At 40.5% G+C, this 26186-nt stretch overlaps 2 protein-coding genes across 3 annotated transcripts; one reads left to right on the forward strand and one right to left on the reverse strand.

Annotated features, from left to right (window-relative positions):
• Window positions 1-679: 679 nt before the first annotated feature.
• On the reverse strand, window positions 680-20102 carry ddx52 (DEAD (Asp-Glu-Ala-Asp) box polypeptide 52). Of its 2 annotated transcripts, XM_059542801.1 has the most exons (15): window positions 19966-20102; window positions 19376-19606; window positions 19154-19284; window positions 18408-18593; window positions 18178-18321; window positions 17934-18045; window positions 17350-17422; window positions 16998-17201; window positions 16697-16787; window positions 16435-16557; window positions 3002-3152; window positions 2838-2913; window positions 1426-1497; window positions 1171-1269; window positions 680-925 (listed from the first exon to the last, which is right to left on the reverse strand). In XM_059542801.1, exons 1-15 carry the CDS (start codon window positions 20054-20056, stop codon window positions 859-861), a joined length of 1851 nt encoding a protein of 616 aa, XP_059398784.1. In that variant the 5' UTR covers window positions 20057-20102; the 3' UTR covers window positions 680-858. The 2 variants fall into 2 exon arrangements, with proteins under 2 accessions (XP_059398784.1, XP_059398785.1); XM_059542802.1 differs by lacking the exon at window positions 19966-20102 and having other exon boundaries at window positions 19154-19278; window positions 19369-19484.
• On the forward strand, window positions 16678-26103 carry tlr22 (toll-like receptor 22). The gene is made up of 3 exons (XM_059542799.1): window positions 16678-16807; window positions 22160-22306; window positions 22884-26103. The coding sequence occupies exon 3, from the start codon at window positions 23022-23024 to the stop codon at window positions 25857-25859; it is 2838 nt and encodes a 945-aa protein (XP_059398782.1). The 5' UTR covers window positions 16678-16807; window positions 22160-22306; window positions 22884-23021; the 3' UTR covers window positions 25860-26103.
• The last annotated feature ends 83 nt before the right edge of the window (window positions 26104-26186 follow it).

Consider the following 26186-nt stretch of genomic DNA (forward strand, 5'->3'; position numbering starts at 1 on the left):
TTTGATAAACATGTTTATACCTTTCTGGTCAATTTTGACCAGTGTATAAACTGAGGATTACTTTCTTTTCTATGTTCTTTTAAGCACTCAGATTGATTTTCTAAATTTCGCAAAGTAATGTTCAAAAATATTAAATTTTCATCCAACACAGTAGTTTATATAAAATAAAAGAATGTCTTATATATATATATATATATAAACAGGAAAATGTAGTAATAACATGGTCATAACACTAACAACAAATAGCATTCTTTTCTTGTTTTTTTAATGCTTGCGCATTCACTTATTGAGAAGTTACTGATTACATACAAAGTGGTTTTAGTAGAGAAATACAATGTTATGGCTGTTTTATAAGATGATGTTTCACCGGATCCAAATGGAATGTAATGAAAACTCTTTTGGTTTAAAACACCCCTAAACATCCAGTATATTCAGATTGGCTGTTCTGGGATCACTTCAAACAGCACTGATGTGAGCACACACACAAAAAAAAAACACGATGTTTTAAACGCAACATATCATTTATATGATACACTGACGAGATTGAACATCAAAAGTCTCTGAGCCGCATCAGTTTCTCTCATGGATGTAAACCAGAGACTAACATTATGAGTCTGAGCTGCACAAGTGTTAAAAAGCTTATTGCATTTGATAAAAATGATTCATTGAAGAGACCCTCTTTCAGTTCATGATGTTTTATGTATTGTAATCTAGAACAGCGCTAACAAGCTCCGTTCCATCTGTTGATAGTAATAACAATGAGATCTTCACACAGACCGATCAACATTCACTTTATTAGAGACAATAATGTGGATAGAAAAACAGTGGCAGTCTGTACAACTCTCTCAATGTGCCACATCAGCTGTTAGAAATGTCTTCTGATGCTTCGCTTTTTGCTTCCTTTGCTGCAGCTTTTCTTTTTTTCCTGAAAATTAACAGTGAAAATGTGAAGCCAAGTCATACACTAAACTAAGATCAGACAAACTTCCATTATAATTAAGTCAATTAAATACTGTAATACAAAACTTAATTAAAAATGATAGGTATTAAAACTATAAATTAATTATCAAATGAAAAGCTGGAAATAATGAGATTCTGGTCCTGTTCTTTAAATTCTGGGAGGCTAAAACAAACTTGTCCAGATATCTACACACTGGGTCCAGAACAAACCTTATTCTCTTGCCGGGCTTTTTCTCAAAAAGAATGCGCGGAGTCGTGCGAATAGTTGACCGTCTGGGTGGTTTTGTTACAAGCTGGCGTTTCAATTTGCTGTAGGGAGAAAAATTAGAGTTCTTACATTGTGACATTTGATGGCAACACTAGTCTCCAGAAAGCACAAGCAACTATGCAAGAGTGATTAAAAATGTATATAAAAACCAAACCATGGTATCAAACCACTTATATAATATAACTGAGTAACCTCACCTTTTGATTTTCTTTAACCCGATCATGTAGTCAGGGACAGGACATCCAGCCTTCTTTATAACGGTAGCAATGCTGATCAATAACAAAAAATAAGTGAGTAGAAGCTCATGCGATTGATTCTATGCAATTACTTCCTGGTTTTAGATAAGCCAGCTCAGTCATTTCCAGTCTGTTCTATATCACCGCTTATCGACACACTAGGAGTGTGACAATTCACTTAGCTCACGAAATGAGAGAAAATACATTTATATATATAAACTAATGTTGAGGCAATAATAATTGGCTCAAATAAAATATGAAAACCAAGAAATGACATGATTGTATTGAACAACACTGTTAAAATACATAATGTAATAATGTTACGTAATGTAATTTTTTATTTTAAATGTAGGATTATTTTTTCCCGCAGCCTAACGCTGCACACCGGAAATCCGGCACGGTTCCGGAGAACTTTGAACCCTGTAAATGATTCAGACACAGTTCAGAGTAACAAAACTACAGCAGCAACCAGTCTGCATGCTGAATGCATTTAACAGCTTCAACCGTTAAAAGATCAAATTAACTTTTTAAATTAAATAAAAAAATATAAAATACTTAATGCATTACTCTTTAAAAGTTATACCATTAATAATTGATTCATTTATTAACTTACTTAATTTGTAGCTAACTAATTAAGTATTTAAATAATTGACCCTTCTAGGCTGTTGGTGTTGGGGCTTTATTATTAGATTTTTTTTTAAATGACATGAGACTTTGTGACTTAATTAATTATTTAATTATTATTAATTAGTGCTTGGCGGGTTCAGCATTAAAATGACATGAAACTTAAAAGTTAAAGGTCCAATAGGTGATTGTCTTCAGAAACCTGTTTTCTTATTCTGGTTGAAAGTCTCTTTCCATCCCAATAGCAATCATTAAGTTGTCTAAATGTACTTATATGTATTTATATATTCTGTGGAAGGTGTAGGACCAAGAAATGTTCGACCAATCAAAAGTCTCGGTCCATATCGAACAGACAGGATACATCAGTGCGTTCACGTACACTGTGCAGACAGAGCGAGAATGGCAGGCAAACATCAAAAACCTGATCTTCCTTCCTGGAATTGTAGTACTTTTACTAACTATGCTATAAAGTTCACCGGTGAATGACAAATTATGTTTTGTAGTAATTGTCTTTTGTCGTCTGGTCTGTGAGCATATATACCTCCATACCACACCAGGGGTATATATACATTATAAATATATTTATTTATCACAACATCAAGTGATTCTTCACAGGAAGATTATGAGCTGTCATATCTGAATGCTGAAGTAAAAAAAAAAAATGCCCCATGCATATTTTCAATTATATGTCACAGGGCCAGAAAATAATCTCAATGTAATTAAGACTTGTTGTAAAGTGCCGTTATTACCTGCGAAGGAGAGGTTTGTCATCCTCTGTGAAAAAAGTTATTGCCTTTCCTTTGTGTCCTGCTCTTCCAGTTCGCCCTATATAGAAAATAAAACACCAAGCTTAGTATAATAAAAGTAGACAACATGAATTGTCTAGTCAGATAATAAACTACAGTGGACTAACCGATCCGGTGGATGTATTCCACAGCAGTTGTAGGGAAGTCGTAGTTGATAACAAGGTTGATGCCCTTGAAGTCAATACCACGGGCCAGGAGAGCAGTGCAGATCAGTACCCAGATCTTCCCCGAACGGAAACTGCTCACAACATTGTCCCTCTAACCAGAGAGACAAAGAAAGACCAATTAAACACTGAAAATGTTTTAAAATAACAATACTATAATATAACATTCCACTAATATTATAATCATACATACTGTACATGTATTTATACACACACATAAATACAGATTGAATTTATTCAACCCCAAGAGACTGTAATGACTTACAATTGTAAGATTTTCTGAAGATCTGTTTTTTGTGTCACGGTTTAGTGGTATATTAAAAGTGATACTGTCAATATATAATGTAATATTTTATAAGATTTTAAGATATTTTTTTTTTTTGCCTATTTTTTTTTTTTTAAAGTCACTTATTTGTATGGTGGGGTACAGAGCCGGATTATCCATAAGGGTACTTGGGCCAGTGCCCAGGGGCACCAACCATTCACAACAACTAGGGGGGCACCACATGACACAAGCTTTAAAAATATTTTTTGTAAATTGTTTTATTATTAACTTGAAATTCTTGAAAGACCATACATAACTTGTTTATGAACACTAACTTAACAATAATAATAATAATAATAAATTATAAATAAATAAAGATTACATGACCACTATCAGTGATCCTTTAGTCTACACTGAAAACATAGAGCGCCCTCTCGCGGCTGTAGACGGTAATGTTTTAACTTGGTTCTTGGTTATAAAATAAATGCGACTTATACTTAGGTGCGACTTATAGTCTGAAAAATACGGACAAGTTAATGAATTACATTTGAGAAATCACCTTAATTATGTCTGATGGGGGGGGGGGGGGTTGGGGCACACAACAATACTTTATGGAGTGATGTGACCAAACTGAAACTTTTTGGACCCATAAATCAAAAAGTGCAAAAAAATGCAAAGCTTACGAGCAGAAGAACACTATCTCATGGTCAAACACTTGTTATGGGGATGCTTTGCTGTTGCAGGAAGTGGAAATCTTGACTGTATGAAAGATATCATGGATTCTTTGAGATAACAGTCCATTTTGATAAAGATTGTGATGTTTTCAGTGAACAGACTGAAGCTCATGATTATTGGACTTTCCAACAAGACAATCATCCAAAAGCACTCATCCAAACCTACTAAAGCTTGGTATTGGTCGTGGAATGAGTGGCCTGTTCCAGATTTAAATGTTATTAAAATATTTTTAGAATTTGAAGAAAACGGCAACATGAAAATCAAAGATTATCAGTTATCAACTGATGAATGGGCCAAAATTCTAGTAGAGAGGTTTCAGAACCTTGTACACACTTTGAGTTAATGTTCATTGGAAGTTATAAACCATACAATATTCTCTACAAAATTGTACTTCTGGGGGTTGAATAATTTTGAATGTTTAGAGCCAATAAAATTTTTACATCCTCAAACTTGATCTTGAGGTTTCCGGTTCCGCTAGCGAGAAGATGGCTGCTTAATTTGTTATCTCCCGACGGTGTCTTAAAATATACTCCTAAATTAGTCTTTTTGCTAATACCTGGGAATTTTTGTCAAGATGGAAAAGGGGGTTTCTACCAGAAGTAGGAAAACCGCAAATTTGGTTGAGGACGAGACCACTTCGAGCCACGGTGACCGAGGCAACTCCCCGGAGTTAAGCCCTCAGGGCGGTGATACACCTGAGCCCAGTCTGCAACGTATCCTGGATGAACTACATGAATTTAGAAAAGATAATAACGTGCAGCTGACGAACATTAAACAAGAAATACGAGGTGTGAACGACAGACTGGATGAAGCGGAGTGTAGAATAGAAGAAACGGAGACAGTGCTACAGGCGGCATTGATGCTAATTAAGAGGCTAACTCAGCGTCAAGCTAAGTTGGAAGAGAGAACTGATAGACCAGGAGGGTCACGCGCGTAGCGAGAATCTGCGGATTTACGGTATACCAGAAAATAAGGAAGGGGCTGACATGGTTCATTTTCTGGATAATTTGTTTAAATAAAGCGCTAGACCTTTCGGAAGAACGAGACTTGGGAATTGAACGAGCACACCGAGCACTGTCTCAAAAGCCTGACAGTGCGCAGGGGAAGCCACGCTCTGTTGTTGTAAAGTTTCGGAGCTACCACACAAAAGAGGAGGTTCTCCGGAAAACATGGCAGAAAAAAGAAGTATTCTGTGACGATATACGTTTTTTTGTCCACCATGACTTTCCAGTTGAAGTGCTTAAAAAAAACGCAACGAGTACGCGGGTGCCAAAAAAATACAGAAAAATGAACGTATCAGATTTCAGACCCCTTATCCAGCAAAGATGTGGGTATTTTATGAGGATGGCACTCGTATCTACCAGGATGCAGCAGAAGCAACGAGAGATATGGCAGCTCGCGGGTTCCCTGTTACCGTTGTTCCATCCGCAGCGGCCCCGGATCAGGAGGAGATTCAACAATTGTCTTCGTGGCAGACGGCGAGGAAAACGTCAACAAGTGCGGAGCCGCGTCCAAGAGCTCGGTGCAACAGTGGACAATACACAGAAAAGCCATCACGCACGATTCAAGGAAAAGCTCCAGGGATTCAGAAGACCTCATACAACGGAGGATTGATGCTTCAAGGTCACCCTATGAAGTTGGTTAACTTCTAATGGCTTCAGAGGTAATTTAATTAAAGGGTTCCTACTTCCCTCTTCTAGTTAATATAAGGAAAGGTCGGGACAAACAAATTTGAAATAAGTTTATGTTTTGTTCGGCACAAAATCTTGCTAGTGAGTGGACAACATATAGGGCCCCATCTTCGCGACGAGGTGGGAAATTTCCCTATTTGGACCTAGACTATTCAGGTCCTTGCAGGGCTTTCTTGATACGAGCCTCAATCTTGGAAACGCGTGTTCTCTTACGAGAGCTCTCTCGTACTGCGTCTTAGCTAAGATGCTACGGGAAAAGTCTCTTTTCACGAAATACTGAAGCAAAAAATTATCCTTAATTTTGTATTTTTGTAAAGCGCATTTGCAGCAGTACACAGCCATAGGCGAGACGGCTCGTTCGCTCATTGGCTTGTTCTGCGGCAACTGCACAGCCTATCGAGCGCGGGCTGATGCAACATCAGACCAATAAGGGCGCTTCGCGCCCTTCTTGCCACTTCCCGCCGAAACGGGTGTGGCCCAACCTATAAAAGGAGCTCGAAAAGGCTGACTCACCTGATTTTTCATCTCTTCAGCGAAGCTCACGCATCGCTGGATCACGGAGGAAGCAAGCGCCGTCTGAGAAAGCACATCAGCAGGACGAGCCATTCTGAAGCTGCTGGCATCGCCGCCTTCCACTGCCGTTCCTGCTGCGCTATCCGGCGCCTATATCCTTTCAATCCTGTTATATCCAAGCTGTTCTTTATGTGTGTGTGTGTGTTCGCCCTGCGACACACACTCGTAAAAGAGCTCGCGTCTTTTTTAAGATGCCTTCCTGCGGCTCGTCAGAGCCCCACTCAGCGAGGGAGACCGGTACGTCATCTGTGTCTCCTGCCTGGGTGAAGATCATGCAGCGCTCGCTCGCTGACGGCGGATGCCCCCACTGCGAGCTGTTGCCATGGTGACTCTGAGGACTCGCCTGGCCTTTTTCTCTGAGCCTGCATTCTCCGCTGCGCTGAGGCGCCGTAAAAGCATCGCTTCCAGCGGATTCCGGAACCGTCTTCAGCTCAACCGAGCTCGCCGGTTCGCCTTGCTTCACCGGCCCCCCCTGCATCGCTTCCCGGTGGGCAGTGCCCGCTGTTTGCCGGCGCGTCGTCCGAGGAAGTCGATCTCAGGGCCGCGTCGGGGGAAGAGGACACGCGCTCTCTGCTAGCTTCGGGCAGTGAGGGCTGGGCGAGCTCCGAGGATCTCGCGCCTTCTGCTCAGAAGCCCAGCAGACGAGCTGACATCGAGAAGGAGCCGGGGCGAATGCTCGTGTTGGCCGCGATGAGTCTCGGCCGCGAGTGGTTTGCATCAGCGCCCCCCTCTCGTTCCCGGCTGGATGGTATTTCCCTTTCGGATGAGCGTACTTCTCAAAGCCTGCCTCTTTTCTTCCTGAGCTTCACGAAGAGGTGGCGAAGGCTTGGAACGCTCCATATTCGGCACGAACTCGTTCGTCTGTCTCACTAGCATTCTCCACACTGATGATTCTAAAAACAGGAACTACCACTCACTTCCGCCGGTGGAACAGGCGATAGCGACGCACCTTTGTCCGCCCTCTGCTGGACGGCGGCAAAAGCGGTGTTGCCATCTAAAGCCTGCTGTGTGACGCTGCGTCGGCACTACTAACGATGGCTGCTTCATCGAAGCGCAGGTGTACGAGTTCCGCTGTGGCCGAGCTCTCACCCAAGCGCGCCGCTGTTTCAGTTCCAGGAATTGTGACTGTCTCAGCGTTTTCTGCAATGCGCAAGCCTGCACAGTTGCCCGCTTGCCTGCACACAAAAGCCGTTATCACAACAGCTTCAGCAACGCAGCTCGAGACCCCCGTTCTCGCTCTACTGGCCGTCGCCCCGTGCCGCGGGGACCGCGGCAGAGGATTACGGTGAGGCCGGGAGCCCCGAAGCCATCCTAGGAAAGCCATCTACACATGCTGCATGACGCTGCGTCGGCACTACACACGATGGCTGCTTCATCGAAGCGCCGGTGTACGAGTTCCGCTGTGGCCGGGCTCTCACCTAAGCGCGCCGCTGTTTCAGTTTCCAGAGATTGTGACTGTTTCAGCGTTTTTTGCAATGCGCAAGCCTGTACGGTTGCCCGCTTGCCTGCACACGAAAACCGTTATCACGGCTACCCAGATATTTCCCGAAAAATGTGTAATTTCTGGTGTCCCGGCCACGGCCGATGGTGCTATAAATGTAGTGACGATGCCTACTGCTCAGTGCCCATCTCCACATAAGCACAGCCCTGCACACAGGGCCTGCGCCCATAATGTCGACTCAAGTCGGTCGTGCACACTGCATAGTAGACGTGCCCACTCCTCAGTGCCCACAATCACTATGTCACACGCGTCATGTGGTTTCTTTAAAAACGAAACCCGTGCACGTTCGTCCGGCCACGGCCGATGGTGCTATAAATGCAGCGACGATGCCCACTACCCAGTGCCCATCTCCACATGTAAGCACAGCCCTGCACACAGGGCTAGCGCACATAAGATCGACACAGATCGGTCGAGCGCGCCGCATAGTAAATGTGCCCACTTCCCAGTGCCCACATACACTATGTCACATACGGCGCGGGGCTTCTGTAAAAACGAGGCCCATGCACGTACATTCTGCACAGGCAGACAGCGAGTTGAAAGTGGTAAAAGTGCACACATGCAGCCCACGGTTACTCGCAGATATATCGAGTCCCACGGGACCCGCTCAGCCTCCCTCCAGTCGGTTAAGCGCCGGAACGGGGTCGAGGAAGAGCGATCTGCCCGCTGTGATCAGCGCGCTCCCCGCCTCAGATGCGCAGCACACTCGAGCGCCGCCGTTGCCCAGTCAACGGAGCGCGTTTCGCATCCAGCCCTTAGCCATTCATGCAGATGCATGGTCAGTGCTTCCAGGGGTTTCGGATTGGGTGCTAGGCATTATAAAGAGAGGCTACTCGCTACAGTTTTCTCGACGCCCACCGCGCTTTTCAGCGCGCGTCGAAACTACGGTCAAAACAGAAGTAGCACACATACTTCGGGCCGAAATATCAAAACTGTTGAGCAAAGGGGCTGTAGAGCCTGTGTCTCAAAGCGAGGGGGGGCTGTACAGCAGATACTTTCTGGTGCCCAAGAGAGACGGGGGTCTCAGGCCCATACTGGATCTAAGACAGCTGAACAAGGCATTGATGAAACGCAGTTTTCAAAATGCTCACGACCAGGAAGCTCCTCGCGCAGATTCGCAGAGGGGACTGGTTCATGTCAATAGATCTGAAGGACGCGTGTTTTCAAATACAGATAGCGTCAAACCACAGGCGATATTTGAGATTCGCCTTCGAGGGCCAGGCATACCAGTTTGCAGTCCTGCCATTCGGCTTGTCCGTAGCTCCTCGTACGTTTACGAGGTGCATGGATGCAGCGCTCGCTCCTCTCAGACTCAGAGGCATACGAGTGCTGAATTATTTGGACGACTGGCTGGTTCTGGCCCGATCATGAGCGGAGCTCGTGGACCACAGAGCCGTTTTACTCGATCACCTCAAGAAGCTCGGCCTCAGTGTCAATTGGGCGAAGAGTTCGCTGAACCCCAGTCAGACGATCCTGTTTCTGGGTATAGTTCTGAACTCGTGTTCCATGACGGCGCGGCTGTCACCACAGCGCGCGATGGGCATTCAGCGTGCAGCGAGTTCTTTCCGCTGTGGCGCGACTGTGTCACTCAAACACTGTCAAAAGATGCTGGGTCTCATGGCCTCAGCATCTCCGGTTCTGCGGCTGGGCCTGCTCCGCATGCGCCCCCTGCAGTTCTGGCTGAAGGCTCAGGTGCCGCGCAGAGCGTGGGCGTCTGGCCGGCTGCATTTCAAGGTCGATCAGAGCTGTGTTGCGGCTCTAGCACCTTGGACAGCGAACGGCTGGTACCGATCAGGTGTAAGCCTGGGGACTTCCCCGAGTGTGAAAGTGGTGTCGACGGACACCTCCACTTCGGGATGGGGAGCGCTGCTCGAAGGCAGACCGTCCTTTGGCCTATGGTGAGAACGGGAAAAGCTCCATCATATCAACTGCCTGGAAATGCTGGCAGTGGAGAACGCGCTGACGTGCTTTTGTCCCCATATCAAGGATCACCACGTCGTAGTCCGTTCGGACAACATGTCCGTGGTGTCCTACATAAATCGCCAGGGCGGTCTCGGGTCCCGAAACCTGTGCAGGCTGACGGAACGCCTCCTGATTTGGGCTCAGCGCAACGTGCGCTCGCTGAGAGCAGTGCATGTGCCTGGACTGCAGAATCTGGGTCCAGACAGGCTGTCCAGAGGCAATGTTCCTATGGGCGAATGGTCTCTACACCCGCAAACAGTCCGGCTGTTGTGGGAGAGATCTGGCATGGCGGAGGTGGACCTCTTTGCGTCCCACGAAAACGCTCACTGCCCCGCGTTCTTTCCAAGAACGAAAGCGCGCTGTCACGGAGATGGCCGTGCTGCCCGCTTTATGCGTTCCCTCCCGTCTCCCTCCTTCCGCAGGTGATAGAGGTGCTACAAGCAGTATCTCGTTTCTCTCACCCGTTCTTTGGAAGAACCAACCATGGTTCCCAGATCTGATGCAGTTAGCAGATGTCGCCCCGTGGCCGGTACCGTTGAGGAGAGACCTCCTCTCGCAGGCCAGGGGCTCGATTTGGCACCCTCAACCGGAGTTGTGGTCCCTCTATGTATGGGCACTCAACGGTTACCCGCTGATCTCGCAGTGGGAGTGCTAAATACCATCACTCAGGCTAGAGCTCCGTCGACACGACGTCTGTATGCCTCGAAGTGGTCGGTGTTCTCCAGCTGGTGCACAGCTCGAGGTTATTCACCCCTTAGTTGTGAGGTGACGGAGGTCCTCTCCTTCCTTCAGGAGCTGTTGGATAAGGGCAGAGCCCCATCCACGCTCAAAGTTTATGTGGCTGCCATCGCGGCGTTTTCTGAAACGGCGTCCGGTCAGTCAATAGGAAGGAATGATTTAGTCATCCAGTTCCTCAGAGGAGCTAGGAGGCTGAATCCTCCCAGACCTCCGTCAGTCCCTATGTGGGACCTCGCGGCGGTTTTGGAGGCCTTGAAGGGTCCCCCTTTCAAGCCTATCCAATCGATTAGCATTCAGCATCTGTCGTTCAAGACAGTATTCTTGTTGGCTCTCGCTTCTGTGAAGCGTGTGGGTGATTTGCACGCGCTCTCGGTGAGCCAGTAGTGCTTGTAGTTTGGGCCCAATGACTCAAGAGTCATACTCAAACCTAGGCACGGTTATGTGCCGAAATCCCTCAACACACCGTTTCGGGCTCAGGTTATTGCCCTGTCTGCCCTGCCGGTGTCAGGGGAGGATGGAGACTCGAGTCTTCTTAGCCCTGTCAGGGTTTTAAGAGCTTATGTGTCTCGCTCTGCTGCTTTTCGGCAGACGGAGCAGCTATTTGTCTCGTTCGGTGGGCGTTCCAAGGGAATGGCTGTTTCGAGACAGACGCTATCCAGATGGATAGTTGACGCCATAGCGTTAGCTTACGCTTCCAGGGGCCTTCCGTGCCCATTGGGCGTCAGAGCACACTCCACAAGAGGCGTCGCCTCGTCGTGGGCGTGGTCTACTGGGATCTTCTTGCAGGATATATGTATGGCGGCAGGTTGGGCCTCGCCGTCTACATTTATCAGGTTCTATAACCTGGAGGTTCCCGCCTTGCAAGCAAGGCTGCTGTCGGTATAGGCGAATCAGGGCCCTGAGAGGAATTCTGAGTACACGAGCGCTATGCGCTGCCGACTGTAATATGGGCAGTATTGCGTAAGACCCGTATTGCCACATTGCTCAGGCCTTTCCTCAGCTGTGTGATGTCATATTGCCGCATCTACGGATGCTGCTAGATATGGGATGGAGGGCTTTTTCCCTTTTCTGTCCTGGACTCTCTGTGAGTCCCTCAGGTGACTGTGCACTGTAAATCCTGGGCGTTGCTTCAGGTTTATTGGTGTGTGATCCCTGCGCGCACGGCGTTTTACATTGGGTTCCCGTAGCGTCTTAGCTAAGACGCAGTACGAGAGAGCTCTCGTAAGAGAACGTACTCGGTTACTAAGCGTAACCTCGGTTCTCTCTAGAAGAGCGAACGAGTACTGCGTTCTCTGCCGTGCGCACGATTCACTCTGGTTCGCTTCGGCGATGAAATAAATCAGGTGAGTCAGCCTTTTCGAGCTCCTTTTATAGGTTGGGCCACACCCGTTTCGGCGGGAAGTGGCTTATTGGTCTGATGTTGCATCAGCCCGTGCTCGATAGGCTGTGCAGTTGCCGCAGAACAAGCCAATGAGCGAACGAGCCGTCTCGCCTATGGCTGTGTACTGCTGCAAATGCGCTTTACAAAAATACAAAATTAAGGATAATTTTTTGCTTCAGTATTTCGTGAAAAGAGACTTTTCCCGTAGCGTCTTAGCTAAGACGCAGTACTCGTTCGCTCTTCTAGAGAGAACCGAGGTTACGTTTAGTAACCGAGTACGTTTTATTTTGTTTTCATCATGATAAAGTTGTCATTGTTCGTTTTTCGTTTAATACATGTTCTACGGGAGAGATTTTGTTTGTGCATAAGCTTTATAAAACTGGACATGGGATATATGGAGGAGGTATTATATACGGTTACCGGATAAAAAAACATGAATATACAGGACGTTAAGATAGTATCACTTAATGTGAAGGGCATTTCAGACCCAGTTAAGAGAAGTAAAATTTTATCAAAAATGAAACGAGAAAATGTCCAGATTGTCCTCTTACAAGAGACACATCTGTCTGTAACTGAACATGAAAAAATGAGAAGAATGGGATATACAAGGGCTTATTATTCTTCCTATAAATCTGGTCGAAGAAGAGGGGTAATAATATTAATCTCACAAAAAATACCTTTTGAGTACATATCGGAAATCTCTTGATAAGAAAGGGAGATATATAATGGTTTCTGGAAAGATAAATAACACAATAATAACAGTATGTAATGTTTATGTTCCCCCTGGAAGCAGTTTTGGTCTGTATAGGAGCATGTTCGATTTAATGGTGAAAGCAAGAGGACTTGTAATCTGCGGGGGTGACTGGAATCTTCGCCTTAACCCTGAATTAGATGCATCTAAAAAGGTACCTACTACCTCACTATATAAGAAAGTTAACAATCTCATGGGGGAATTGGGCATATTAGATCTTTGGCGGGACTTCTATCCACGAAGACGTGACTACACTTTTTATTAATTCACTTAGAACACATATTCTAGAATAGATTATTTTTTTGTATTTAAAAGAGATCGCTCCAAAATAAGTTTTTGTGATATAGACTCTACAGACCTGTCAGATCATGCATCTGTTTCTTGTGGGGTCCATATCAGTGATAATCCACGTAAAACATTGTGGAGACTGAACACAAGTGTTTTAAACAGTCCATCATTTGTGGCTCAGATGAGAAGGGAAATAAAACAGTTTCTGGAGGCAAACGATAAGGGTTGATGCAGTAATAGTGTGGGATGCCTTAAAAGCAGTTATTCGCGGAAAAATTATATCTTGGTGTGCTTACAATAGAAAAAATAAACAACTAAACCTTACAGATCTTAACAAAGAATTAAAAAACCTAGAAAGTGCAACATAAAAGGACACCAACCTCTAATTTGCTGACCAAAATTAAGAAAATCAGAAATGAAATTGACCTAATATATACCCAAGAAATAGAAAAACGATGATCTTTGTTAAACAAAAATAATACGAATCTGTACCTAGATCGGCTAAAATTCTTGCAAGGAGGTTACAAAAACAAAGAGCAGATAATACCGTATACAAGATAAAGCACCCAGCTTCCAATATTTTACAGTATAAACAAGAAGAGCTACAAAAAACATTCGAGAAATACTACAAAAGTCTCTACTCACAACCACCATTAGAGAATGAACAACAAATTGAAGCCTTTTTAGAATCACTTAATTTACCAACGGTCTCAGAAGAACATAATACAATTTTGACTGCTGCAATAACTTATATCGAATTAAATGCTGCCATCTCTAGGTTAAAGGCAAATAAGTCGCCGGGCCCAGGTGGCTTTCCGTCGGATTGGTATAAAGCATTTCGAAATGAGCTGATACCCAGTCTTCTAGGGGCCTGCAATACGGTTCTTAAAGATTCAAAGATGCCGCCCACCTGGAGGGAAGCAGTAATCTCTGTTATTCCTAAAGAGGGAAAGGATCTTTCGGACTGTGGATCATACAGACCTATTTCGGTGCTAAATGTCGATTATAAGTTATTTACGGCTATTTTTGCTAAAAGATTAGAGAAAATATTACCCCAGCTCATACATACTGATCAAGCCGGTTTTATCTTACAAAGACAGACGCATGACAATATTAAACGCTCATTGCATATTATGAATCATATAGAACAGAACAAATTAACAGCCCTATTGGTAAGCCTTGATGCAGAAAAAGCCTTTGACTCGGTCAGTTGGACTTTCTTACACAAAGTTCTTGAACGATTTGGCTTTCATTCAAATTTTTCGAATGTCATACGGTCACTCTATGATAAACCATCAGCTCGAATAAAAATTAATGGCAACCTTTCAAACACTATAACATTACACCGAGGGTCGCGACAAGGGTGCCCCATCTCCCCTTTACTCTTCGCTCTCTATATCGAACCCCTTGCACAATGGCTTAGACAGACATAAAGTATTAGGAGAGTTAGTATAGAAGGGGAGGATCATAAGGTAGCTTTGTATGCAGATGATATCTTGATATATTTAAGTGACCCTTCTAATACATTTCCTGATTTAATGAACCGATTACAAAAATTTGGTAGTTATTCTGGTTATAAATTGAATGTACAAAAGACTCAATTGTTGGCTTTTAATTACTCCCCTCCGACATGTCTTACTGACAATTTTCAGCTAAGTTGGGATAATTGTTCATTAAAATATTTAGGTATACACCTACCAAATAATGTTTCAGGGCTTGCAAAAATGAACTATGGTCCACTCTTAATAAAAATTAGAGAAGATATCAAAAGATGGAACTCTGTCTCCTTTCTTAGTCTGAGTCAGAGGATTGATTGTGTGAAAATGAATATCCTTCCACGATATCTTTTTTTATTTCAAGCCCTTCCTATAGAAATCTCCTTAAAATAATTTTCAGAAATAGATAAAATCATTTGTAGGTTTATTTGGCAAGGGAAGAGACCTAGGGTTAAATTTAAGACATTGCAACTCTTGAAGGAAGAGGGGGGAATGGGGTTACCTTATTTTAAAGGATATTACTACGCTGCCCAAATTAGACCCTTTATTAACCTATGTTCTCCAAATTTTCAAGCTAGATGGAAGGATATTGAACTCTCGATCATAAAGGACGCTCCAATTCAAGCACTACTGGCCTGTACGAACCTAGACAAGCTTATAAAAGATACTCAAATCTGTGGATCAAAACCCAATTAAAAATTTGGAATAAAGTAAAAAGAGAGTATCACTTAAATGATAAAATACAGATAATCCAATGGTGTGCTTTTGACCCTGGTTTTAGGCCAAATTTGACGGATAATCGTTTTAAAACATGGATTTCTAAAGGTATAACAACTTTTTATACACTCACAGAAAATGGGAAATTAAGGGATTTTGAGGATCTGAAAAAGGAATACCATCTTGAAAACTCAGATTTTTTCCGATACCTGCAAATACGCAATTATTTTGAACACAGTATTAAACCTAAATCAGATCTTAATGACCCAATATTAAAAACAATTTTGGTTGCATACAAAAATGTTTCTGTTAAGGGGTTATTTCTAAGTTTTACAAAGGTATCTTGGTGAAAAATACCCATTCCACAGACTACATAAAAGAAAAATGGGAGAAGGAAAGCAATGTGTCAATATCTAGAGATGACTGGTTAAATATATGTGAGTTTCAATGGAGATGTACAAACTCTCATATATGGCGTGAATTTAATTGGAAATGTCTTGTTCGTTTTTTTATAACACCGAAACAAAAAGCACATTTTGACCCTGGTAGTAGTAAATGCTGGAGGATGTGTGGCGTCTGGGAGGCTGGTCACTGGCATGTGTTTTGGGATTGCCCAAAGATTAAACCATTTTGGGCAGAATTTCACAAGATCTTAAATACTATTATCAACAGTAGGGTACCTTTAGAATTTTCCTCTCTTTTTTGGGGGAACTGTGAGTTTTTGACCAGAACTGCTGATAAGTATTTATATGCCAATCTTAATTCTGCCTGCAAAAAAGCATTTACAAGACGCTGGCTGCTTCCCGACCCTCCCACGGTCTCAGAATGGATAGATATTGTAAATGACATATATGTAATGGAAGCAATTACCTTTTCCATTCAGTTAAAGAAAAGTACATTTGTTAGCCGGTGGTCTAAATGGGTCAAATATGTAAAGCCTTTAAGATTGGACTTTGTTGAGGTGCTGAATTAATGATCCTGTGCTTTATACTATATTTTATTTATCTTTTTATGTCCCAAACATTGTAGTAGCCTAATTTGTACATTTTGTAATGCACAAGTTCCCCTTTCCTTTTTTTTTTCTTTCTTCTCCATCTCCCTAGTTGTTGTATGTGTTCTGTTACAAAACAACAACAGCAAATTGACAGCTATTGTTACTACTTGTGTACTGTAACTCAATTTTCCTGTTTGAAAATAAAGAATATATATATAAAAAAAAACTTGATCTTGAATGAATGATTAATGGTGTTATTTTAATGATTATCTGGTTCTTTTATTAACCTGCTGTTGTGTGCGATCTGCATGGATCACATCCACGTTTATTCCCTCATACACCAGCTCATGGAACAGCTCTCGGGCACGGTCGATGGACTGAACAAACACCAACACGGGTGGCAGAAATCCCTGAAAGGAAATTACAATTTCAGTGCTAAAAACGAACTTCTCCTTATGAGGCATCTAAATGACGAAATTCTGGATTTTTCTATTTTGCCATTGAGAAATGATATTCGGTCATCAGAATGACTGTGAGGACTTCACTGACCTGCTTTATAAGGTTTCTCATAGCAAGTAGCTTTCCATTTTCTGAACCCACAAACAGAAGCTGCTGCTCCACAGTCTCAGCTGCAGAGTTCCTGTGGAAGGAGACAGTCAGGTAAATTCATTTTAATTTCAATTCAAAAATATCTTATTCATTTAAAAAGTAATTCGAATGTAAGCACAATTTTTAAAACTTAATTAGTTTTAAAACTTAATCCTATTGCTGTTTTTACAAGCAATAATTTTATGCTACAAATTAAGAAGATTATCTTCAGCTCGTTCACATGAAAGGAGTGTTTCGATACCTGGGTCCAATGTTGACACAGACGAGGTTGTCTAGGTTCAGTTTACACCATTGCTCTACATCTGTGGCAAAGGTTGCGCTGAAGAGAACCCGGTGGATTTTAGGAGAAATACAGGCCAAAAAGATAGTGGCAAGCTGCTCTCTGAAACCTGTCTTTCCAACCTCAAAGAGCTTATCAGATTCATCCACCACCAGCCACTCCACACTACAGACATGAAGACATATTTACATTGGAGACAGAAGCTTCTGATTACCCGTGTATGATGGTGAACAATCTTAAAGCTCTTTGATAATAAATCTACACACAATTAATGTGAGAAATTTTCTGATTTGAGATTTAACAATTAACTCACCTGCTCAAGTTGATAGCAGGAGGCTCTTGATTTAGTAAAAATATCAATCTGTTAGGAGTCGTCACCAATATATCTGGAAAACAAAAGTGTTAAGACTCTAATCCAGTGATCCTCAACTTTTTTCCTTTTTTTAATTCCACAATTCTTGCAAACACACATTAGCAACAAAATAAAACTAAACATTTAAGGATCTCAAAGCAACATCCTAACTTATTTTCAGTTCACTTTTGCATTAACTGTATTTTTAATAAAAAATACAGCAAAAACTAATACTGAGAGACCTTTATAAAATTTAAAACAACTGTTTTCTATTTTAATATATTTTAAAATGTATTCCTGTGATGGCAATAATGATTATATGCTGTTTTCAGGATTCTTTGATGAACGTGGTGTTCAAAAGAAAACAATTTATTTGTCTATTTACTGACATTTTTGATCAATTTAATGCATCCTTACTGAATAAAATGTATCATTTATAAAAAAAAATATCTTTATTAAACGTGTGTGTGTTTGTGTGTATACACACACATATATACACACACAAACACACACATAAGATGTGTTAATATACATAACATACACACCAAACTTCTTTGCCGTCTTTGGCCCATATTTTTTCACAGCTTCAACTCCTTTATTGATCATTTGAACTCTGAAGCCCACCCCTTCTGACAGCTTGAGCAACTCTCTGTGAGTCTAGAGAAAAAACAAATATGCAAGTCTTTACTGCATTCTGTATGTCAGTCAATATGTTTAAACCGTCAGAAATATATTGATTATTTGTATGGTCTACAGTAATAATTAGGCTGAGGTGGGCTGAAGGTTTACCTGAGTGGCGAGCTCTCTGGTGGGGGAGATGATGAGGGCTCTGAAACCCTTGTTGAGGGGTTGGCGAAGGTGGGCCAGCAGGGGCAGACAGAAGGCCATAGTTTTACCGGAGCCTGTCGGAGCCGATGCCAGGATCTCCCTTTTCTAAAACAAGCAGATCCATGGATATAAATCACTTTAGAGAGGATCAGGAAAACAAACACATCTGATGCAACAGAAACATGTCATACATGCATCATGAGAGGAATGGCCTGCATCTGTATGGGTGTGGGGGTCTGGAAACCCGCCTCCTTGATGTTTTGAATGATTCGTGGGTCCAGATCATACTCCTTCTGCAGCTCCTCAAAAGTGGAAACGGGATCAGGAATGTCTGTCCCGTGCACGTTAATCCGGTTTTGGTGCCGTATCCGATTCACCTAAAACACATGATCAATATTTTATAAGGAAACCCATTTGTTTGTTTTCCCAAAGTTGAAAATAGATCCATATAGACACATAAATGCATATAAAAAACTGTAACATTGGCATAATGCAAATTATTCAAACCCCATATCAGTTATTGACTAATTTATCAGTATTTGTATACAACGGGACATGTAATAATTTACATTTCCTCTAGTTTACCTTTTTGTTAATATTAGACTAAATTTAAGCTAATTTATAAAAACACTTAAAATTCAATAACCCTGTTGTAATCTGAAGCTAATAGCGAATCTCAAAATGTATATCCATTTGTCATACTGTACATTAATGCACTAAATCCAAACACAGCATTTAATAACAGATTTTAGCTTTATTTTTTTTTTTATTTTTTTTTTGTGTTTTATTAAAAAAGAAAAAAATACAGAATTTTAACGACAGTCATAACATGTAAATTATTATTAGAATCAGCCAGAACTGTTATCATCCGTAGATCGTTTTGTGTGATTAACCAATCAAAATGAAAAGTGGTGTAAAAAGCCATAACTCTTTGTACCTTCTCCTGATGAAGCTGCTTCAGTCTTTTCAAGGAGGGCTTGTCTTTAGACTCCTTCTTGGGGTCTTTCACCTTGTCTTGCGATGACATCCACTGGATCCCTTCTCCCTCGCTCTTCTCAGGCTCTGCATCTGTTTCACAACAGTAAGACGAAAGAACGGTTGGAAGACCTTAAACACTGAATTGCTAGCAATCAGAAGTGACTGAGAGATGACGACTTACCATCAGATTTTTTCTTAGCTCCTTTCTTTTTCTTCAGTGCTGTCTTCACCGGCTCATCCACTTTAGTCCGTCTCCGTTTCCCAGAGGCCTGCTCTGCATCACTCCCTTCTTTCTCTTCTTCACCATCATCTTCACTTAGTCTGGACTCCTGAGATGTGTTCTCTTGAGTCTCTTTGCCAAAAAAACTAAATCCAGCCACCTGATTTGAGCTGTCCTTGCTCTGCGACTTCACTACCTGAGAGGAGTTACACAATTACTCATAATGACCAAATAAGCATGTGTTTATTTGTAGCATCAGTAGCAACCATAATTCTGTTTCTATAAGCTTTGCAACAAAGTAACCAAACTAAAGATGTTTAAAACTAGGTAAATATCGATTATTAGCCCATAAAATGATTTGTTAATGCACTTTTTTAGCGGTATTTGGGTTTACTCGGATTAGCATTAGCATTTGCCGGGACTTTCAATGGGAAATGGAAACACATGTTAGCCATGTGGCAGCATCTTAGGTTAGTAATTCACGTATTCCTTTCGTTTTCGTAGCAACAGCCTAACATACGTTAACTTTCTTATGAACTTTGCATTAAAACCTACCTTAAACCGTTCTGCATCTTTAGCAAACCTTTTCAGATCAAACTTTGCTCCAGACCCAAGCTTTCTAAACAAGTCAAAGGCGTCCATTTGAAACAAAATAAGATGTGAAGACGTGACTAATCGATCTCGCGATTATCAGCAGCACGCTCTCGGCGTTCGATTATTACACCTTTATTTTCACTTTTGTCATTCACCAGAGAGCGTTTTTTTTTTTTTGTAAAACGTAAGTTAGTATACATGATAGTAAAGGATAAAATTAACTTTGTATAAATGTCGACATTTTTTTATAGAACATATTGGACGTAATATTTGTAACATCTTGCAAAAAAAATAATTTTGTTATTTTATTCTTCCTAAATATTGGTTTCTAAATATTATTTAATATGGCTGAGTTATATTTCATGTCTAAATTCTACTATATTTAGGATAAAATAAGATAACATAACATAAGTTGCCAGGCAACAAAACAAATACACAAAAGATGTGTTGCAATTAGTGATGTATTTTTGACTATATATGTCCTCTATTATAGATCAGTGGTTGCATTAAGAAGATTTACATTTATTTATTTATTTATTTATTTATTTATTTATTTATTTATTTATTTTGTATCATCATCAGGATCTACAAATCATTTATTGATAGAAGCGAGTGAAGCAATAAGAGCAAGAGAGATTAAACACAACATTCCAGAGCAATAAATCATTAACTATAATAAAACTCCTATGACATCCCTCACCAAAAAGTAGTATACTTCAAGTTTATTTTATTAAGTATACTTTATGTAGCAAGTATACAAATATCAGTGTTCTAGTAGTATACTTGTAAGTGTACTGTCTGTTTCAATACTCCTTGGGACTAAACTGGCCCACTTACTTTTTTCTATATAAAGTATACTTTAAGTATAACAGTAGCCAACTTTGAGTACACTACTAGTTTACCTCTATGTTTGTAGTTTGTACTGCAATTATACTAAAAGGGAACTTATAGTTTACTAATTAAATACTTTGTACACTTTGAAGTATAGTCTCAGTAAACTATTAGTTTAGTAGTTTTATACTGCAAGTATACTCATGAGTTTTCTTTAAGTGTTCCTGTGGCTCAAGTGGTAGAGCATTGTGTTAGCAGAGAAAGGTTGTGGGTTCAATTCCCAGGGAACACATTAGGTAAAAAAAGTTAGCTTGAATGCCATGTAAGTCGCTTTGGATATAAGCGTCTGCTAAATGAATTTAAATTTAAGAGAACTTTACATCACACTTTAAGTATACTAATATGTCCCTATTTAGGTTTTAAATTTGTATATATTTTGTTGATATGAATATCTGAACATACAAAATATCAAAAGAAAGAAAACGGTATCTGCTTGGAAACAAAAACATTTTATTCTAGCTTCATGCATTCGTTTTTAAACACTTTAATGTGGGTAAGTTTAATAAAAATAAAGAAATGGCATTTTGAACAAAAAGCTGAAAAAGACTATGAATTGGATTCAGAATGACAAACAAAATTTGGATGGAGTCGATCAGCACCCCAAAGCTTGACTGTAATTATTACCTCTTCATCGGTCGACATTTTATTTCATAACGTTAAAGTTTTGATGCTGTTTCATGTCAGATGATCGTATTACATGTTTTAGTATCTGTTGTTTCTTTTTTTCTTCTTCACTTGTGTTTTTTTGGGAAATTCTGTACAGATGTGTGCTAGCGCCCTCTACCGTATAATAATGAAAACACAGATTCTAGGAGCACAAGAATAGCTCAAATCTATTTAGAATTTTTGTAAGTATAAGTCAAGTATACTTAAATGTCATACTTTCCTTTTTAGTTTAAAAGAAGTATATGAATACCACACTTGAATAAACTTCTTTTTCGTAAGGGAAATGGAAAAAGAGTAGTAGAAAGAACTACTTCTCACGAGTTTGAGATAAGTCATTTTACACTGTGAAACTCAAGTTTGCTTGAAGTTAAGGATACTGAAACCTATAATAAAGAATGACGGCAGAACCATTGCATGACAATACTGGATATGAAGCAATCTAATAAGAAAACAGAATCACACATAGCTGTCCATGATGAAATTATAATAAACGCTTCATAAATGATCATAAATTTTAATAGATCTGAGCAGAATCAGGTTACATCAATACGCCATATGTGTTTTAACAGACTTCTGCTTTTCTTTCTCCCTCAGATTACTTCACTTCCTGATATACAACATAAAACAAGACCAGCCTTTTGTTTTCAAGGGTTAGCAGACAAGAACTAAATTAAGAAGTGAGAGTGTCAGCGAGTAAGATGTTTCATTTCTGTATATCAGCAACTATGGTATAGACATATTGTAAGTATTCTATTTTATTTTATTCTATTCTGTATTAACCTTTGTAGGAATGGATGAACGAATTGATTGGCTACATATTTATTAGACACTGGCATGTTTTTGATATAGTGTTCCTGATACAGAGGATTTCCTGAAGTGAAAATTACTTTACTTGAGAACTATTAGATATGGTAACATTAAGAATCTGTTACTGCTTTATTTATTTATTTATTTTTGCCACTGTCTGCCTTTAAAAATGCAGTTAACAGAAATTATTATTTTGCTCATGTTCATGTTGATGGAATGAAGTATGGCAGGTTGTGTTGCAAAGTTTTCTTTTTATGAGAGGCTCAGTTTTCTTGTCATTTTACAGTTATCACAACATCACCTTTTTGATATACAATTGAATAGACTGTAGTTTCAATTCACTTCATTGGAATTTCTTATAATTATCTATGCAATAATTAACTTTTTTTTTAATTGTCACAAATGTATAAACTAATATTTTAAAATTAGTATTTATTAAATTATTGCCTTTTTTATTTACATTTTTTTTTAAATTGATTTTCTTATTATTATTTTATTTTATTTTTTATAGGAAATGCAAAGTCAAACTCCTGAAAGGCTGGGCAAAGGGCACAAAATAAATTAATTTAAAAGAAGAAAAAGAAGAAAACTTGTTTAGGTGAAGACAGCGGATTCCCATTTTGACGTGTAAAAAGAATAAAGAAAAAACATGGGAACACTAAAACAAATCACATTATATGTTCTCCTTTTTAGCTTAATTTCCCCATCTAGTGCTTTTTCCCTGAACAACTGCACAATCAGTACTCCCCTAAAAGACATCCAGCCGAAAGTCCTTTGCTACAAAATGGGCTTTTTCAGGATTCCGTGGATACCTGGAAATACACATATTTTAGATATTTCCTTCAATGCCTTTGCACAGATCCAGATTGGGGACTTCAATCATTTGTCAAATTTACAGGACTTAAACATATCCAACAATAAGATCTCGCAGATTCAAGAGGGTGCGCTTGACAATCTTTCCAATTTATCCAGTCTCAATCTGGCCAGCAACAGACTAAAAGCAATCTCGAGAGGTATGCTACATGGTCTAACCAACCTGCTGGTGCTACGTCTGGATAACAATTATATCAAAGACATTGAAGAGACAGCTTTCAGCACGCTTCAGAATTTAAAGGTGTTAAACCTAACAAAAAACCAACTCCATTATGTAGAGAAAATCAAGCCGGTTCTTGCATCACCTTATTTGGAGGAGCTGTACATTGGAAGCAACCATCTTGATGCTTTCAAGTCATATGAAATGTCAAAAAATCGCTTGTCATTAAAAAAACTAGATTTTTCTAACAACCCTTTTGCAACATTTCAGCTTACTGACAATATATTTCCATTTCTCACTCACCTTGATTTATCTTATTGCGGTCAAAATGGAACTATGACATGGAACGTCACAGAAAAGACTTTCTTCACCTCAGTGAAAACCCTGTACTTCATGGATGTTCATATGTCAGTCCAGAATGCTGCTAATGTGCTTCAGAGCTTCCAGAATTTGTTAAATAAAATCAGGCTTAATGGAAACGTTGAGTTGAACAAGACTGACCTCCTGCTGAACGCCTGTTCTCCAGTGCTACAAGTTCTACGGCTAAAAGCAAACAAAATAAAACACCTCACCGTGCACATGTTTGATCCCTGTTCTAACCTGACGGAAATAGATTTAGGAGATAATGAAATATCCGATATACCACCAGGTATGTTCAGTGGATTCACACAACTAAAAACGTTGCGTTTGCAAATCAATAAATTTACTCAAATAACAAACTTCTTTCAAAACCTCTTCACTCTTGAGTTCATAGATCTCAGTAGAAACAGCATCAAGACCCTCACCTGTGATGTTTTTGCCAATTTAACACAGTTGAAAAAATTGTACTTGTACAGTAACAAAATCTCAATCATTAAATCCTGTTTTTTCGAGGACCTGAAGAGTCTTGAATTCCTCAGGCTTGGGACAAACAATCTGTTAAGGATCGGTGATGCTTTCAGGAATGGGCCACAATCCCTGTTGGAGCTGCAACTTACTTTTAATAAGCTAAGCAAAATCGAAAAGTACACTTTTAGTAATATGTCACAGCTGAACAATTTGCACTTACAAGACAATCAGATTTCAGAGATCGAAAGCCATGCATTCGGAGGATTGAAGAACCTGACCTCTCTATTCCTGTCATCAAACAAAATATCAGCTAAAACATTAACAAAATACCAGGATGTGTTCTCAGGCCTGCCCAACCTCGAAAATCTAGGTTTGGACGCCAACATCATTTCATTTAGTGATGATCAATTGAAATTTCCTCCTTTTAAAGACCTGAAGCACCTTACTGTACTGGCCTTACACAGTCAACGTCGTGGAATTGGCAAAATACCCTCAAATCTGCTTCAAGGTTTATCCTCCTTGGAAATGTTTTACGTTGGAAACACAAATCTTGCTCATCTGAATCCTGATACATTCAAGTTTAGCCCCCAGCTCTGGTATTTGGATCTCTCCAAGAATGCGCTGTCTGAAGACCACTCGATCCCGGCTGAGTTGTTTCACCCCATTGCGAGGCTAACCAAACTCATCCTTTCGAGAACGCAGCTTCGCTCGCTGAACTTCCTGTTGAACGCAAATCTCTCCAGACTTTCAACCTTAAAAGCTACTGGCAATGAGATCGACTTGATCAACAAAACTCTGATTCAGTCACTGCCTCGACTAGAGGTCCTCGACTTGCAAAAAAACACGTTCACTTGTGACTGTGACAATGCATTCTTCATTGACTGGGCCAAGAATAGTAATTCTACTCAGGTGATTTATTTGAACAAGTACATGTGTAGCTATCCTAGTTCCTTACGAGGCATGAGTTTGTCTGCTTTCAACACCGAATCCTGCACCTTGAATATCGACTTCATCTGCTTTCTTTGCAGCAGTATTGTGGTCTTTCTCACCCTGCTCTCATCATTCGTTTGGCATTTTCTGCGCTTTCAGGTGGTTTATGCATACTACCTCTTCTTAGCCTTCCTTTACGACAACAAGAAGAAGCAGAGCAGTTCGACATTCCAGTACGACGCCTTCATTTCCTACAATGCCCAAGATGAGCCTTGGGTAATGGAGGAACTTATTCCAAAATTAGAAGGAGAACAGAGCTGGAGATTGTGCCTTCACCACAGAGACTTTGAACCAGGAAGGCCAATAATAGACAATATCATTGATGGAATATACAGTAGCCGCAAGACCATCTGTCTGATCACTAAGAACTACCTGAAGAGCAACTGGTGTTCAAGTGAGGTCCAGGTGGCGAGTTTCAGACTCTTTGATGAGCAGAAGGATGTACTGATTCTGGTGTTCCTGGAGGATATCCCCACACATCAGCTCTCTCCGTACCACAGGATGAGGAAGCTGGTGAAGAAACGAACCTACCTCCGCTGGCCCAAACCTGGAGAAGATACTAAGATCTTCTGGCAAAAGCTAAAAATGGCTTTAGAAGTCAAAGAGGGTCATAAATCAGATCGTTTAATTCCATGATGATATTAGAACTATATGGTTTAGAATGCTAAAAGTAAATTCACAACATCACAAGAGACCCACAGTCCAATTTGTTAAATGTGTTGGAAAATTAGTTGCACTATATAAATTGGTTGTTGTTATTTTTATTTCATTTTTTTCATGTGAAGTAGACTTTTATGCATTTTATTTACAAATCTCTGCACTGAATGAATGAATGCACTACCATTCAGGGTCTGTACTTAATTCTGCAATGTTTTTCTCTTATGATTTCTCTTACATATAATTTAAAATAGCTGTTGTCAACTTGAATATATTTTAAAATGTCATAAATTCCTGATAGCAAAA

This window comes from Carassius carassius, chromosome 47, assembly GCF_963082965.1.
Source record: "Carassius carassius chromosome 47, fCarCar2.1, whole genome shotgun sequence".
NCBI classification, from domain to species: Eukaryota; Metazoa; Chordata; class Actinopteri; order Cypriniformes; family Cyprinidae; genus Carassius; species Carassius carassius.

Coding starts and splice junctions, on each gene's coding strand:
- tlr22 (XM_059542799.1), top strand. CDS start 23,022: ATGGGAACACTAAAACAAATCACATTATATGTTCTCCTTTTTAGCTTA.
- ddx52 (XM_059542801.1), bottom strand. CDS start 20,056: ATGGACGCCTTTGACTTGTTTAGAAAGCTTGGGTCTGGAGCAAAGTTT. Junction 1,498..2,837: donor GACAAACCTCTCCTTCGCAG/GTAATAACGGCA, acceptor GTTATTGATCAG/CATTGCTACCGTTATAAAGA. Junction 1,270..1,425: donor GGGTTAAAGAAAATCAAAAG/GTGAGGTTACTC, acceptor TTCTCCCTACAG/CAAATTGAAACGCCAGCTTG.